Genomic DNA, 17,711 nt, shown 5'->3' on the forward strand with positions numbered 1-17,711 from the left:
TCTTCAAACACACCACGGAATCTTGCCCTTGAGCCTGACAACATCGTGTCAGCATGTGTGGGGTGACACCGAGGCAGAACAGATGGGTCCACGCAGGACGGATCCTAAAATGTCAGCTTTGTGACTGGGGAGCCTAAATGGGTTTTTGGGTTTCAGGGGGCTCAGATAATCCCCCAGAACCACGCTATGAGCAACAGCACCCTGAGCCCACTGCACCCTGGGAAGTGTCCACTGATTCTCACGTTGTGGCCTCACCTCTCTGCGGACATCTTCATCTAACCCCAGCCCCCCGACAGTGACACCCACCTGTAGGAGTCGCGGTAACTCATGGTGTCGTGACCTGAGTCCTCCTGGTCCTCCTCAGCCACCTTGAAGCACACCTTCTTGATGCCTCCATGGTCACTCCTGTCCATCTCGCTCTCTTCACTGACCAGGGGCAGGGAGGAGGCCTCCTCAGCCAAGGACGCATCGCAGGACCCACCCGAGGTGGGCTCTGTGATGGTGGACAGCAGCCTACGGGAGCAAAGACCTTGAAGTCAGAGATACAGGTGTGGCCCTTTGTGTCACTTTCCTGAAAATCCCACCAGCAGCTGCAGGTGTGAGCACTGGCCCTCCTGCTGGGGGTGGGAGACATGCAAGTTCTTTCACAGCCAACCTACACAAGGCTCTCCCAGAACGTGGGCCAGGAAGCTTTTGCTCTAGAGACCCTGGGAGCAAATCCTTCCAGCTCGATAGGCTGCATGGTCTCATGACAACCACTCAACCTGCTGTTGCAGTGGGAAAGACCTGGACAGTGTGGAAGCAAATGGGCGTGGCTGTGTTCCAATGACACCTTGTTTAAAAATGAAAACAGCTGGCTGTGCGCAGTGGCTCACGCCTGTAATCCCAGCACTTTGGGAGGCCGAAGCAGGCTGATCACCTGAGGTCAGGAGTTTGAGACCAGCCTGGTCAACATGGTGAAACGCCATCTCTACTAAAAAACAAAAATTAGCTGGGTGTGGTGGTGGGTGCCTGTAATCCCAGCTACTCAGGAGGCTGAGGTAGGAGAGTCACTTGAACCCAGGAAGCAGAGGTTCCAGTTAACCAAGATTGCACCACAGGATTCCAGCCTAGGAGACAGAGCAAGACTCCATCTCAAAAAAAAAAAAAAAAAAAAAAAAAAGAAAACCACAAGCCGAAGTCTAGACTGGGCCTCTGGGCCATAGTTCATCAATCCCCACTGTAGGGTGTGATGGTTAAGAGCACAGGTTTTGAAGTTAGCTAAACTCCCGGATTCAAATCCCAATATTACCATTTCCTAGCTTAGAGACCTAAAGCAAATTATTTAAACTCTTGGAGACTCAGTTCCCTCATATGTAAAATGGGATCATATCAGCATCTGTATCTTAGGCTTCTGTGACAATTAAGGAAGCTAAAACGTGTAAACAGGCTAGGCCCAGTGGCTCACGTCTGTAATCCCAGCACTTTGGGAGGCTGAGGCAGGAAGGTCTCTTTAGCTCAACACTTCAATACCAGCTGTGAGACTACCTCTCTGTAAGAAATACAAAAATTAGCCAGGCATGGTGGCATGTACTTGTAGTCCTAGTTACTTCGGAGGTTGAGGCAGGAGGATCACTTGAGCCCAGGAGTTCGAGGCTGTGGTGAGATATGATCACACCATCACACTCTAGCCTGGGTGACAGTTGGATAAAGTACTCAGAACAGTGTCTCTGCTGGGCACGGTGGCTCACATCTGTAATCCCAGCACTTCAGGAGGCCAAGGCAGGTGGATCACGAGGTCAAGAGATCGAGACCATCCTGGCCAACATGGGGAAACCTCATCTCTACTAAAAATAGAACAACTAGCCAGGGGTGGTGGTGCATGCCTGTAGTCCCAGCTACTCAGGAGGCTGAGGCAGGAGAATCGTTTGAACCCGGGAGACAGAGGTTGCAGTGAGTGGAGATCACACCACTGTACTCCAGCCTGGTGACAGAGCAAGACAACATCTCAAAAAAAAAAAAAAAAAAAGAACAGTGTCTCGTGCCTTCTAAGTGAGCAGTGATTAAGTCCTGGCCGGATGTAATCCCACCATGTCTCCACAAAGTCAGTAGCATGATTAGCCTCACTTGACAAACGAGGAAACCAAGGCTCAGAGAGGTTAAGTGACTTGCCTAAGTTTGCACAGTGGATAAGTAGCAGGGCCAGGATTTGAACCCAGGTCTCCTGGCTCCAGAGCCTACATTCTTTTTTCCCCTTATCATGGAACATTTCCATCATACACAAAAGTAGAGAGTACACGATGAACCCAGCTATCCAACAGGCAGCTTCAACAACAGCCACTCAGGGTCCACCTTGTTTCCTCCATCATCCCCATCACTTTTTATTTCCCTGGAGCATCTTGTTTTGTTTTGTTTTGTTCTGAGACAAGGTCTCGTTCTTTCACCCAGGCTGGAGTGCAGTGGCGCAATCACGGATCACTACAGCCTCGATCTCCTGGGCTCGAGTCATCCTGTCCCAGTACCCTGAGGAGCTGGGACAACAGGTGTATGCCACCACACCTGGCTAATTTTAGAATTTTTTTTGAGAGATAGGGTTTCATTATGCTGCCCAGGCTGGTCTCAAACTCCTGGGCTCAAGCAATCCTTCCAAGTCAGCTTCCCAAAGTGCTGAAATTACAGGCATGAGCCACCATGCCCTGCTCACTGGAGTGTTTAAAACAAGTCCAAGATAGCATGTAATTCCCCCATACCTACTTCCACGGATGTCTCTAATACATACAGACTTCCTTTTAAACATGTGGTTCTCAACTGGGGGCAATTTTGCCCCCTAGGAAACCTTTAGCTATGTCCAAAGACACTGCTACTTGCTTCAACTAAAGAGGAATTTTGCTACCAGTATCTCGTAGGTAGAGACCCCAGATGCTGCTGAACATCCTCCGACGCCCAGGACAGCTCCCCAACCAGGAATAATCCAGCCCCAAATGTCACCAGTGTCAAGGGTGAGAGACACTGTTTTACACAGGACCACACTGCTCGACTGTGCCTAAGAGAATGGAGGAGTCCTCAATACCATCGAGCACCCAGTCTGTGGACAAACATCCCTGATTGTCTCAAAATGCCTCCTCACATGGACGAGCTAGAAACAGATCCCTAAGTAGGTTCAGACGCTGCATCTGGCGGGTCCGTCTCTTGAGTCTCTTTCATCTCTAACAGTTCCTCTTCCCCACACCTGCTTCCCCATCATTCGTTGAAGAAGCCAGGTCATTTGCCACACAGAATCACCCACCCTCCGGATTCGGCCGGATGCCTCCCCAAGGTGCCAATGAACCACCCTCTGCACCACATCCTACAGCTGAGTAGGGAGACCTCGAGCCTCCGTGAGATGACAGCTCCGTATCTGCGGGCAAGAGCCTCGTGGGCGGGGCTGCGTGTGTGTCCTGGTGTATTGCAGCAAAAGGACAGCTTGTCCTCACTTTCTGTGATGTTAAAATCATAAAGCTCCCCCCAGAATCTTTCAGCAGACAGTTTTAGCCTCGCTGATGAGTGCTGCCTATATCCATGGTATTTCATTAGTACCGTGGTTCTCAGTCAGGGATGATTTTCCCTGCAGGGAGTATTTAGCAATGTCTGAAGACATTTTTGGTTGTCACAATCGGGGGAGGGGTGCTACTGGCATATAGTGGATAGATGACAAAGATACTGCTAAACAGTCTATATAATGTCCAGGACAGCAGTCCCCCTCCCACCAGCCACTACAAAGAATGATGCTACCCACGTGTCAATAAGGCCACGACTGAAAACACTTGCCCCCGTGTACTCCGGACACCCCCGGCCAGCACTCACCTGTTGATCTGGGTGACGTACTGCTTCATCTCCTTCAGGGCTACATCCAGCTTGGTGAAGAGCTGCAGGTAGGCATCCTGGATCTCACGGTCCTCCTGCTTGAGCAGGAAGCTCAGGCCCCGGTCTTCCTGGCCAAGGGTCCCACTGGCTGGCCCGAAGCTGCCATCGTGGAGACCCTGGCCTTGGGGATCACCCTCTTCAGCAGGCAAGCACTTCCAGGAGGGGGCAGCCATGGTGGTGATGCAGTGCTGGGTGTAGGACATGGGGTTCAAGTGGCCTACAGTGGAGGAAGGGAGAGCTCACTGCAAAACAGCCCCCAGCATCCACGGGGCCTCTGGGCGGAACAATACAAACCCATTTCAAGGATCCCAATGAAGGAGAAAAATTTCCCTTTTAAATACTCTTAATCCATTTGGTTACTTCAAGAAGAATGTTCCAGGCTGATGCTAATATGCTCTTAACTACTGTGATCTTCTTGCTGCCTGCAATGCAGACATGATGGCTGGTATCCCAGCAGACATCATCATCCACGAGGCATAAAGCCACATCTAGAGCTGCTGCCCCACAGAGAAGGTCATCCCTGATGACCATGGAGCCACCATTCCAGCCCTGGACAGCTGACCTTCAGACAAGTTTCTGTTTAAGTATCTGGAGTGCAACATCTGAACACAGTTTCTAACAGACACACGCAGGTACCTTGCTCCGGGTCAAGGCCGATGAGGGAGGGTTTGCGTCCAAAGCGGATGCTGAAGGACCTGCCCACTGAGGGGGTGGTCTTGGGGTAGGACACTTCCATGAGGTTGATGTGGCAATTGGTGGGGCAGAAGTCCAGGCCACACAGCGGGTGGGGCTCCAGGGGGGCTTGTTTGAAGGGTGGGCTGACCCTGCTCTTCAGCTGGGCTGCAAACTGAGAAAGTGGAGGCCGTAAAGTCGTGAGTCACAGGGCAGGATCTGGAAATAATAGCCCACACCCAGTACCCACTTTATCCTGGCCTAGGCCAGATGCCTCACAGTGGGACACAATGCCAGTAGCTCCAAATGAGAAGGGGAACCCCTGGACCGTGTTTCATGGCTCCAGACTGCAGGGAAAGCCTGGAAGAACCCCAGGCCTCCGGGTGCCCACCTCATGCATGGCTCCATTTTGGCTGCCCCTGAGCCATCCTTCAGGCATTGTCTCTGCCCCACCCTCAGTTCATGAGGTTCAGGGTCAACGTGCCTCTCCATCCCTATGGCAACTGGAACCGGGTGAGGCACGTGACCTAAGCCAAGCCAACAGAGCTCCCTCGGAGTTCATTTTTTCCTGGGCTCACTAAGGCTAGAGCTATCAAGGGCCAATGTGTCCCCACCACACAAGAAGGGCCTGCCTGAGCGTGAACCCAACACAAAGGAAAACGAAGCCAGGAGATGCAGAGAGGCCACGCTGCTATGATGTGATAAGTTCACCTCCGTCCTTTTCAGTAATGCACACCATACATTCTCCTGTTTGTTTCAGCTGAGTTGGGCTGGGCTTTGACATTGACAACCCAAATATCCCAGACTGAGATGCTACGTCTGGGACCCGCGGCAGAGACCCCGGAGGGAGCAGGCAGGCACCTCCTGGTAGCAGGCAATCCTCTGGCCGATGCTCTCCAGCTTGGTGTCGCAGATGTTGCGGAACTCAAAGTGGGGCATGGTCACAATGGCGCTGCTCAGGGCCATGAGCCGCCCGCAGTTCTCCACAAAGACACTGTCATCGGCAGCAAAGGCCTCGAGGATCTGCAGAAATGTCAACAGCTACTGAGCACTCCCTGTGTGCCAGGAAGATCTTAAGCGGTTCACCCGCAGTGACTCCTGTACTACTCGTAATATCCCCCAGGAAGTCAGGTCTGTTCACCCGCAGTGACTCCCGTACTACTCGTAATACCCCCCAGGAAGTCAGGTCTGCTGGCCCTTATTGCACAGGAGTAAACTGAGGCTAAAGGGACAAGCCACTCTCCACAGTCCCACGCGACCTAGTGGTAGGACAAGGACCAGAATTCAGGGCTCCAGGCTTAGCCTGAGGAAATGGGATTCAGGTGTCTCACCCAACTCCTTCTCCCAACCTCTGATAAGAGACACCGGCTTCAATCCCCCAGGGTAGGGCAGGGCCAGGCAGTGCCCAAGGAGACCTTGGCAGTGAGGCCGAAGCAGCCGCGGGGCTCTACGATCTTCTCCAGCACGTGGCACCTGACGCCTGCCGTGCTCACGTACTCATACACCACGCCGTGTTCCAGGTGCACGTTGTCCACCGTCAGGCTGACCATGGGGCTGTCCTCACACAGGCTCAGCCGGGGACCCAGGGACAGCAGTGGGAAGGCTGGAAGCCAAAAGAGGTGACATCTGAGCAGAGATCAGAGGGAGGAAGGCAAGGCAAGGCCAGGAGGATTCTGGAGGAAGCCTTCCAGGCAGTGGGAACAGCAAGTGCAAAGGCCCCGAGGCAGGAGTACATCCAGCCAGAGTAGCCGGAGCAGGGAGGAGCAGGGGGAAGTGATGGAAGGTGTTGGAGAGACAGTCTGGACAAGATACACAAGCCATCAAAGGCCTGGCCCTGAAGATGGAGGGAGCCATCGGAAAGTTCTCTTCTCATCTGGGGGAATAGCCCCTGGGAGGAGAGTCAGTCAGGACAGGGAGAGCCGTGAGCAGGCTACTGCCACCATCCTGGTAAGAAATAATGGTGGCTTGGTCCAGGCAGCTGAAACGAGCAAGGAAACGGATTCTCCCTGAGAGCCCCAAGGAGGACCACAGCCCTGTGGACACCTTCATTTCAGCCCAGTGGGACTCAGACTTCTGACCTCCAAAATTGTAAGTAGTAACTGTGTGTTGTTTAAGCTGCTGGGTTTGTGGCACTTTGCTATAGCAGCCATCAGAAACTGACATAACATCGCGGGCATCGCGACCGTGTGCAGTGGTGCACACCTGTAATCCCAGCATTTTGCGAGGCCAAGGCAAGAAGATCGCTTTAGCGCAGGATTTAGAGACCAGCCTGGGCAACATAGGGAGACCTCACCTCTAAAAAAAAATTCCAAAAATTAAAAAATTAGTCAAGTGTGGTGGGGCACGCCTGTGATCCCAGCTACTCGGGAGGCTGAGGTAGGAGGATCACTGGAACCTGGGCGGCCGGGGCTGCAGTGAGCTATGGTCACACCACTACGCTCCAATCTGGGTGACAGAGCCAGACCCTGTCTCCAAAAAGAAAAAAAAACAAACCTGCTGGCATGGAAGTGGACTGGCTGGGAGGAGAGGAGGTGAGGGGACACAGGAGAGGACCCAACCCCTCTGGAGTCTCAGTCCCTCTGGAAGCTCCCGTCACACCATGTCACGTCTGTTACCTGAGTCAGGCTGGTCTTCCTCCTGGGCCTGCTCACCACTGGGGTCCTCACTGGCGGCCTCCTGGCTGGCTCGTGCTTCCTGGGCATCCTCATGGGTGTGGTATATCCACTGGTACAGGCCCTGCCGGAAGCCAGAGTCAGGGACAGCCATGGTGCCAGCAGGTAGGGAGGAGGGGATGGGGCCGAGGTGCAAACTGCCCCTGGGTTCCAGAGCTCTGGAAACTCCCTGACCACCAGTCACACTCAGCCCCCACCGTGCACAGTCTACGCTCCCTACAGAGGCCAGGGGATGTGACAACACGAAGCAGGGCCATGGATGCAGACGTGTTGTCTCTCCTGTGTCCCCAGGGTCTACAAACGTGCCTGGTGCACAGCAGGTGCCCAAAACACACACACTGAGTGAGCCAGTGAATGAATCAGTGAGGGAATCTCGCCCTCCACCAGAACCCTGACCCCCAACCAAATGGAGTATCCACTTTCACCATCCGCTTGATGATGTGCCCAACATGCCTATGTGGTGAGGAGAGAGGGTCTGGTCACACCCATTTCACAGCTGTGAAAACTGAGACCCCCAGGTATCACGGCTCAGCTCCTCTGGTTTAAGGAGGCAGCGGGAGCACAGAGTTCAGGCCCAGCTCCACCCTGTCGGGTCAGCAGCCCCACCCAACTCACAACCAGTGGCACATGCAGGTTTTTCTCCAGAGAAGAGAGGACAGCCCTCAGCCGCCCACCCCAACCCAGCAGGACTTCCCTGATGGCCCCAGCTGCTGGTCAACTCACCAGGGCCTCTTCGCGCCGACTCCGGAATGCCTGGAAGTGATCCAGGACCTCAGGGGCACCGTCGTTCATCACGTTGCTGCCATTGACCTTCAGAATGCACTGACCAGCACAGAGCCCTGCAGCCATGGCCTCGGAGCCTAAGGGGAACAGGAGAGCGTGAGGCTGGATGCCAGGCAAGGACAGGCAGCCCGCTGAACACTGTTCCCCCACAAGACACACTCAAAGACTCCGCCTCCAGCCCTCCCACCCCAGAGTCGCCCTCTGACCCACTCCAGTGCAAAGAATGGACTGACATTCCCATTTTGCAGAAGAAGAAACTGAGGTTCAGAGAAGTAGTAGCTGGCCCAAGATCACGCAACAAGGTAAATGGGATCCGATTCGGGTCCGTTTCACTCTAGAGCCTCATCTCCTTTAAAGTCCTGCAGCTGCCTTGTGCTACTGAGCCAGGACCGGCCTCATTTGGCAGATAGGGTGACGGGCTTAGAGAGGCAAAGCCATGCTCTCTCGGTCAAATGACCAGAAGCCAGGATTCAAACTAGGCCTACCGCACTCCAAGGGCAAGGTTTTTCAGCTGCTCCACAATCCCCAAACCGTAGGTCTTGAACCCAGGGTTTTTTCTAGTTCATGTGAAAGGTCTGGAAGTGCAAACAAATGCCAAGCTTTGCCCAGACATGGGGCAATACCAGGCCCGAATGGTGTGGTGGTGCCAAGTACAGCCCCGGGGGACTCGCGTGGCTTCAAACCCTGGCTCTGCCACAGACCGACCCTGGAACCTTCAGCAACCAGCTTCACTCTCGAGCTCGGCTTCCTCATCTGTGAAATGGGAACGCTCATAACCCCTACTCGGAGGGTCCTGGGGAGAGCCGATGAGTTAAAACATGCAGCGTGGAGCATCATGCCTGGCACTCAGTGAGTGCTCAAGAAATAGCACCTGTTTTATTCTTTTCACCTTCTTTGCCTATGAACACTTATTACTACCTATTATCAATCTCTCTGCAGATGTTTTGAAGCAGGATTTCTCACCAAGGCACTGCTGACGTTTTGGGTGAGATAATTCTGTGTGATTCTCTGGGGCTGTCCTGTGCACTGCAGCATAGTTAGCAGGATCCCTGGTCTACCCACTAACTGCCAGAAACACCCCCTCCCCAGTTATGACAAACAAAAATGTCTCCAGACAGGGCCGATGTCCTCTGGAGAGGAGGCGAAGTTGCCCCAAGGTAAGAATCACTGCTTTAAGGACAAAATGAAAACCTACTTTAAAATATTATCAAATTCTCAGTAGCCTTTAGTCATGGTATGCATTTTCTTAATGAATACCTAGTAAACCCACAACTATGACCACACAAGTGAAAAATGTATGTTTAAACTTTAAAAAGGGAGGCACTTAGATGCAGAAAAGTTTGGGGGCCCAGTATCATAGACCTACTTGCTTCCATCTCCAAGACATAGTGACACCTTTAATAGCACACAAGGAATAGGCAATGCAGAAAGCAGAGGTCTTGAACTGGTGGCCTTTCGGCTGGATCTGGCCACAGAAGTATTGAGGCAGAGCCGCCAGATTTGCATTTCCGGCTTCTCTTAGAAAATCAGGTCTGGGGAGAGTGGGCTCCCATTGCAGTCTGGCAATAAGGAGCTCCAGCTGAAGAGCCACTGCTCCTTCCAGAGTGAACATGTATTTTTCACCTTGCCATAGTCCCCAGCACTCCCCACTGTCTTCCACTGGGATCGCTACCCACCTGTAGCCTGCCTGACGCCAAGAGGCATTTGCGTTTGCAAGTCTTGGCATCAGGCCAAGAAAATAAGTGCTGATGGTACATTGGCTGGCAGAAGCCTAGAGTTCAGAAGGCTCTGAACGCCTGCCACACAGACAGACCAACCATCTCCTGCACCTTTCCCCTCCCTCCCTAGGCTCCCACTCACCTCTCCCCACAGCATAGACGTACGGCGGGGCAGCTCCATGAATCTGGAAGCACAGTGTGTCCGGCTGGTCAGGGATTTTGATGATCCTGCACCAGGTAGAAGAGGCAAGGAAAAAGGCCATGAAGAAAACTGGCATCACTCCCAATAATCCCGGGGCCGACCCAGAGAGTTTCTGCCTTGGAAACACTGGGAAAATTCAGCCCAAAATAGTAGTAGCAACACAGGCTTTCCAGCTCCCAAATATGGAGAGAAATGTCAATCAGGCAGATTGACCAGGATCCTTGATTAAGCACAACCCACTGGCCTGCCCTTGGAGCTTCTGTCCTCGCACAGCAATTCCAGACCATCCTCCCACACCTTCTCCATCGTTCTCCTGTCCTAAGGCCCTTGGAGGTGGGACCACCACTCCAGCCAGGCAATAGCTAAAGATTCGCAGGTGGGAGGGTGTGAAATGACCTGGTGGTACATCTCGGTGCCGAACCTAGAGAAACACCCACGCAAGTCCCCAGGAAGGCAGGACTGGGCCATTCTGTGGATCAATCCCCAAAGCAGAGAGGCAGCACCTACCAGGGAGGGCAGTGAGTGTCACTGCTTCTGGAGCATCAGTGCCCTGCCCACATCCCCGTCTAGGGCATGTCTCCAACCCTGTGCTGCACAATTGTCCCTCCCATTCGCCCCTGCAGATAAAGCCGAGCTGGGAGCCTGCTCTCGAACCCAGGTGTTTCCACGGCTTTAAGCAGACACAGTCCACCTTGGTGCTTTCTGCCACTTCCACATACCAACCCATCTATCAACCATATTTTCCCTAAGTCAGCTCGCCTTTTTACTCAAATAATTGTATTTAAAACTTTCCATGCCTCCTGACAAGAGAAGATCTGTCTTAAATAAAAGGGAGAAGTGAAAACTCAGATGCATAATTTTTCAAAGAGAAAATGCTTTGCTTCCCGGTACCTACCCCTAGCATGGCTCTGCTCCTCTTGCCCCTGCTGGTGCACTCTGCTGAGCCACCGCCTCCTCAGCTCCCCCCAGTGCCACCTTTGCCCCTGACAATCTGAGCTCCACTTGCAGCCACAGGACTTCAATCAGAAGCTTCCAATGACTCCCCATGGGTCCTTGCCAGGAGCCTCCAGGGCCTGGACCCCATTGCCCCACAGACCTCACTGCCCAGCCCTCCCTCTCACTCACTGCTCCGGCTCCATCAGCTTCCTTCTGCTCCTCCAGTGTGCCAGACACAGTCCCGCTTCAGGGCCTCTGCCCTGGCTGCTTCCCCTGCCTGGAGCTCTGTTCATCCAGAAATCCCCTGGGCTCCCCTATGATCTGCTTCGGGTCTTCACCTCAACTCGCAGTGAAGTCTCCCTGACGAACATCCCTCTGCACACTCTGGCCCCTTTCCCGGGTTTATAGAAACTTATCTGCACCACGCTCACCAGCACAGGCTCAGCGTGTGTCTTATTTCTCTATCTGCACATCGTCTGTCTCCTGTTCCCTCCCGCAACTAGATCTGAGATCTATGAATGGCAGGAACTACATGCATCCCCACATGGCTGGATTCCCAGGGCCCAAAGTGTCACCAGCACAGAGTGGCACTCTATAAACATCTGCTGAATGAATGAAGGTTCAGCTTGCGTCATGTGCCTCTAGCAATGGGTCCCAGCCATGGGGGACCAGGACAGTGCCACCACTCAGCCTGAAAGGCCGGGCTGCTGGACACCCTGCCCCAGGATACTCACTCTTTGGCCTTAGTGGCCACCAGGAGGCGCAGAGGGCGGCGGGAGCAGAAGGACTGGTTGAGGATGGACTCCACCTCCGAAAAGGGCCGCAGGAACACCAGGTCCTCATTGATGGAGTAGATCTTCCTCCCCACCTGCAGGCCGGCCACCTGGGCAGGGGTGGCGGGGACAGACGTGCACACTGGTCACTAAGCTCCTTCCCTCTTCACCAAGGAAGCTCAAATGTGTTCGGCAGAAAGGTGCTGGCCCAAGGGATCCGGCAGGACTGGGTGACTGTGTGCTGTCTGTGGTAAGCAGTTGAGGGGCACAAGGGACCTGGTTCTGCCTCATGAGCCACAAAGGGAAGCTCATGGGAAGGCAGCTGGGAAAGGTGTTCCTTCTGAGGGGAAACTCTGCTGGGGCCTGACCCTGTTGTGTGGGGACACGAGTCACACCAGGGTGGCCACCTTGTGTCTGTGAGGGCCTGGCCAAGAAACATGAAGACATGCTGACCTGAACCAAGATTCACAACCACCTCCTTCCAACCGCTGACATCACTGGCAAGGTCAGCTCAGCCGCTCCGGCCATGGGTATGTGGCTACTTGCAGCCCAAAGCATTCCTAATTGCCACAGGGGCAAGCTGGGCTCCAGCCAGCACGGCAGGTGCATCTCCCCCACCCACCTCCACACGCCCCAGGAGAAGTTGGAAGGCCCCAGGGCTGAATCCTTGGTCAGCCACACCCTCACCCTCCTAACCTATCCTCCTCTAGGCTTTGCACAGGACAGCAACAGGCTTATCTTATTCAAGCCTCTGTGACTTGTTGCAGAAAACTGAGAAACCTGCTTTTTTGCTGTACCTCCCCACAGCATCCAGCAGAGGGCAGTGGTGGAACACACCAGGGCCCTGGGCCTCTGCACTCACTCCCAGCTCCTGCAGCCACTACAGACAGTAGGTAATAGACTCAGTTTATCCATGTGGGCAGTAAGAGAAGAGGAGCCAGCGATCATTCTAGAATCTCCTGGGCTTGGCTGCCTCAAGGACAGTGAAGACAGACACTCCGCCCTGCCACCTGCACACGTTCCCTGCCAGCACCCCCGAGGGCCTCACCTCAGCCAGCGAGCCTCTCTGGACGGTCTTCACCACCACAGCTTTGTTCTTCTCCTCGATGTCGAAGCCATAGTCCTCCTCCTGGGGCAGGATCTGGGGGCCCAGGACAAAAGGAACCCGGTTGGGGAGCGAGGCGGGCCTGCAGCCAGCCCCACCATGGCCCCCACAGGACCATGACCTTGTCCCAGGTCTAGTAGGGAAGCAGCTGGATCCAGGCCAGGCAAGACAGAGCAAAATGCAAACAGCACCTGGCACAGAGCCGGTGCTCACTCTGTGCATGCCACTGGCTTAACGAATCACACAGATCCAAAGGTGTCCAGCCACCAAGAACGTGGAGTTAGGGAATTTAGGGAGCAGCGGTCCCACTCGAGGGCAGGATGGCAGGCATGCTGGAAACAGGTCTGGGGGTTTCTCAGTGGGAGGGATACAGGGAAAGGCACTCATTCTGTCAACAGAGATTGACTGAGACGCTGCCCATCACATGGGCCAGGCAGTTCTCATGGATGCTGGAGACACCATCTAGAACAAGACAAACAGGCCCAGCCCTGCTTAGTGGGGGAGGCAGACTATAAACGAATAAACAAAGAAACATAGGATGTGATGCAGGGAGTGTAGTTGCAATTAAAGCACTTAATGGGATAGGGCATGGCAAGCAGGCAGAGGAGGTGCTATTGGAGCTGAGGCCTGAAAGAAATGAAAAACAAAACTTCATAAAGAGTGGAGGAACATGCTCCAGGCAGCAGGCACAACACATACAAAGGGAGGCCCCAAGGCACTGGAGAGTAAGAAAAGGGCCAGCCACAATGGCTCATGCTTGTAATCCCAGCACTTTGGGAGGCCAAGATAGGTTGATCACTTGATCCCAGGAGTTCAAGACTAGACTGGGCAACATAGCAAAACCCTGTCTTTATAAAAAATACAAAAATTAGCTGGGTGTGGTGGCGCAGGCCTGTTGTCCTAGCTACTGGGGAGGTGGAGGAGAGGAGAGAGGAGAGAGGGGAGGGGAGAGAGGGGAATGGAGGGGAGGGGAGGGGAGAAAGAAAGGGGAGGGGAGAAAGAAAGGGAAGGAAGGGAGGGAGGGAGGGAGGGAGGGAAGAAGGGCACAAGAGAGACAGAGAGAAAGAAGAAAAGAAAAGAGAAAAGAAGAGAAAGGAAGAAAGCAGGAAGAGAGGGAAAGAGGAAAGAGGGAAGGGGAGGGGAGGGGTTGAATTTTATCCTAAGTGTGACAGGAAGCACTGGGGGACTTTACAGTGAGAGGAATGAAATCAGAGGGAACAGCAGTCCCTGCAGTACTATGGGATAGAAGTTAATGGAGCCATCTTCATATGAGTCAGGTTTCAGCTCCAATCCTGGCAGTGGCCAGAGACCTAACTTCTCTAAGCGTCTGTCTTGACTGCCTGCCGCAGGCCACGTGTTAAGATGGGGGCTGCTGTGGGGTATGCGGGATGAGTTGCTTCAGGAGGCCAACCTCTCTATACAATGTACGGGGAGGGGACAGGAGAGGCAAGAGAACAGGAAGGGAGACCTGAAAGCCCAATCTCTTTTGTTAGGAGGGTAGTCTCAGCCAGTGATGCAGCCTGGCCTCTTTGCAGAGTTGCCCCCTAACACCTAGAATCCACCTATTCTGGTACTCCAAACTGAGCCCCCTTCTCTGTGCATAGCCAGAAGGTCACCCAGCTCCCATGCCTGCAGGGGGCTCTGGCAAGGAAGGGACAGCAGCTCAGCTGTGCTCCTACCAGCAGGCGCTTGGCCAGAATGTTCTCCACCAGCTTGAAGTCATTGCGAAGCTGTTTGTTCTTGCTGCTGGTCCCCTCCATCTCCTCGTCAGCATGGAAGCGGAAGTACTGGGACTCATCCCTGAACTCGCTCTTCTCCAGCACTGCAGATCCACAGATGTGCACTCAGTGGTCAGATTCACATGGGAAAGTTTCAGCCATGTTTGCCAACTGGCAGGCACAGGCTGGAACTAGGCCATGGACACGTTTGGTTTGGCAAACACTATTCTATTAAAATGGAATCAAATGCCAACACTAACATATTAGGATATTTCACAAAGTGATCTGGCTTTCTGACTTCTCTTGAAAAGTCTGAACTTGCCTCACCTGCTATAAAAAGATATTAATATGTTACAAAGCCATAGTAACAAACACAGTGTGGAACTGCAGTAGAAACAGATCAATAACAAGTTGAAGGAAATAGAAATCACATAAGAGGACTAAGTGTTTGCAGGAACTTAGTCTGTAATGATGATACATGATCACAGGGTATTCTGCAGATGATGCATGGAAAACTGACTTGCCCAGGGGGAGGAAATTGAATCCCTACCTCACACCATATACAACAATAAACTCCTAATGGATTAAAGACCTACATATGAACAGTAAAACTAAAGCTAACAAAACTAAAAAATAGGATGACATCTTTGTCCTAGAAAAGAAAAGAAGTCTGTGTATAAGACCCTCTTGTACTAGACTAAAATTAAGGACCTCCATTCGATAACAACTCCATAGGTAGATGGCAGATGTGAAGATAACTATAGTGTCCAAAACCAATAGGAATAAATACCTAGAACATATAAAACCTCTAACAAATCAACCAGAAAAAGCCCAGAAGCTCACAGATAAATGGGCAAAGGATATGAACAGTCAGTTAACATAAGCAAACTCCAATGAGCAGCAATTTGTGAAAAGGCACTCAGACCTCTCAGAATGAAATGATGCTGAGACGCTTTAGACCAAAAGTTGGCAAACTCAGTCCCCACAGGCCAAATCTGCTCCACTACCTGGTCTTATGAATAAAGTTTTATTGGCACACAGCTACAGCTATTTGTATTTGTACTTACGTTATCTGTGACTGCTTTTGAGCCACAAGGACAAAGCTGAATACTGTGACAGAAGCTGTATGGCCCACAAAGCCTAAATTGTTACTAAGTGGCCCTTTACATACAAAAATATACTGACCCTGACCAGGCACGGTGGCTCCGCCTGTAATCCCAGCACTTTGAGAGGCCAAGGCAGGCAGATTACGCGAGGTCGGGAGTCTGAGACCAGCCTGACCAACATGAAGGAAACCCTGTCTCTACTAAAAATACAAAATTAGCTAGGCGTGGTGGCATATGCCTGTAATCCCAGCTACTTGGGAGGCTGAGGCAGGAGAACTGCTTGAACCCAGGAGGTGGAGGTTGCAGTGAGCTGAGATCACGCCATTGCACTCCAGCATGGGCAACAAGAGTGAAACTCCATCTCAAAAAATATATACATATATATATTTTATATATGTATAATATATAGCATGTATATTATATATAATATATATATTATGTGTATACACACACACACACACACACACACACACACACACACCTTTCTAGGACAAGCCAGGAAAATGAATAAAAATAACCAGTATCAACCAATTGGTGATCTGATCTCTGTAACTCACAACTTAACTAGGCACCTCCCAGCGCCAGGCACACTGGGGAGGCATGCCAAGTTCATCCACTCCTTGGACAAGGAAAGAATTGCTGTGCCCCTTTCATAGACGGGGAGACTAAGACTCAGGCCCCTAGGTCACAGAGCCAGCAGGCAGTAGGCAGCAAAAGGGCTCTCATCGAGCCTCCTTCTTCTCCTCCTCCTCTCCCCACACTGCCCAGCCAGGCCTGTTAGATGAGGCAGGGTTGAGTATAAACAGTGCACAAAGGTGGAAATCAAGGCTCGGAGAGGTAAAGGCAGCTGTCGGAGACCAGTGGGTGCCTGAAACAAGGGCAACCAGCTGCCTTAGCCATGAGACATCCCCCTTGTCCCTGAAGACAGAGGCTTTTTCTGGATGTGGTGACTCAGTGGAAAGCAGCCGGGGGCGTTTCTTTCTCCTTAGTTCTCCGGGACATTTCACCTGGAACTCTACCTGTTTGTGAGCCCCTTTCTCAGGCCACTCCTGTTACCTTTTTAAGAAAACAGACACACAAATTGCCACTTTCCCCAGAGCTGGGGAGCCAGGCCCCAGGGGACCACTGGCTTCGACTCCACTATAAACATTAAGTTAGAAGATTCCAGGAGTGGGAGGAAGAATTGCAATGTTGCATATTGACCAAAATATTTGTGGAAAACAGCGTGGAATCCCTCAAGTCCACAAGCTCAGCCAAGCGAGCTACCGACCTCAATACCTTTCCCTCAAGGCTGCTGGTCCGGCTTTATAGGATACTCTCAGATCTGGGTTCAAATCCCTGCTCAGCCCCTTCCTGTCTTCATGCCCTTTAGCCTCTCCGAGCCTCAGTTTCCTCATCTACAAGAATAATAACAGGACCAACATGCTGGGGTGGCTGTGGAGATTAAATAGCAAGCCTCAGTTTCCCCATATGTGCCTAAAGCAAGAGGGCCGGACCCCACGCCAGCCCTAAGGTGGGAATACCTTATGGTCTGTGGGCTCAGTTCGGCCCCAGTTCGAGGTGCCTCAAAAGGTGCCACAGAGGCCCCTCCCTGTCGCCCATCCTGCACCTCACCCTGTATTTTGCTGAAGGCACAACCCTGGAATTGGCCCTTTCCTATTTTAGCCTATTTTTGAGTTCGTGGCAGGGAACAGAGGAGCAGGGTCACGCCCTGCAATTTCTCTCCCTCAGAGGCCTTGAGGACATCAGGATTGCCTGGGAGTCACCACCCAGCAGAATGTCCACAGCCAGCAGCCTTCCCGGAATAGCAGCTGGGGAGGACCCCTAATTACCCTCACCCACAAATGAGAGGTTGTGCCCAGCTGACTGGAGGGAGGCTCGGGGCTGTCAGAGGGCCCCGAAGGAAACAGAGCGGCTTCTGGGAATGAAGGACTTTGGTGAGATGAGGTAGATGCGTGAAAATGCCCTCAGCCGTCCACACTGGCCCTGCCCTGCCCACCTCAGCTGGGGAAACTGAAAGCTAAAGAGTGAGTCCTATTCCCACAGAACACTAGGCATGCTGAGTGCAGAGGAGGGGAATGCAAGGCCTCCAATGGAAAACTGGAGAAACTGAGACCCAGAGAGACACATGGGCCTATTGGGAG

At 52.7% G+C, this 17,711-nt stretch overlaps 1 protein-coding gene across 3 annotated transcripts in view; it reads right to left on the reverse strand.

Annotated features, from left to right (window-relative positions):
- The window catches only part of PREX1 (phosphatidylinositol-3,4,5-trisphosphate dependent Rac exchange factor 1), a 203,652-nt gene that overhangs the window by 21,858 nt on the left and 164,083 nt on the right, over window positions 1-17,711 (reverse strand). For all 3 annotated transcript variants that reach the window (XM_028828497.2, XM_077951972.1, XM_077951973.1), the window contains exons 16-26: window positions 14,423-14,565; window positions 12,687-12,779; window positions 11,600-11,748; window positions 9,870-9,955; window positions 7,950-8,086; window positions 7,170-7,290; window positions 5,970-6,157; window positions 5,416-5,577; window positions 4,519-4,729; window positions 3,823-4,099; window positions 307-513 (exon numbers count right to left, since the gene is read on the reverse strand). In XM_028828497.2, coding sequence (XP_028684330.2) covers window positions 307-513; window positions 3,823-4,099; window positions 4,519-4,729; window positions 5,416-5,577; window positions 5,970-6,157; window positions 7,170-7,290; window positions 7,950-8,086; window positions 9,870-9,955; window positions 11,600-11,748; window positions 12,687-12,779; window positions 14,423-14,565 — 1,774 coding nt within the window. The remainder of the gene's footprint in view (window positions 1-306; window positions 514-3,822; window positions 4,100-4,518; window positions 4,730-5,415; window positions 5,578-5,969; window positions 6,158-7,169; window positions 7,291-7,949; window positions 8,087-9,869; window positions 9,956-11,599; window positions 11,749-12,686; window positions 12,780-14,422; window positions 14,566-17,711) is intronic.

Source organism: Macaca mulatta, chromosome 10 (genome assembly GCF_049350105.2).
Source record: "Macaca mulatta isolate MMU2019108-1 chromosome 10, T2T-MMU8v2.0, whole genome shotgun sequence".
In the NCBI taxonomy this organism is placed as follows: Eukaryota; Metazoa; Chordata; class Mammalia; order Primates; family Cercopithecidae; genus Macaca; species Macaca mulatta.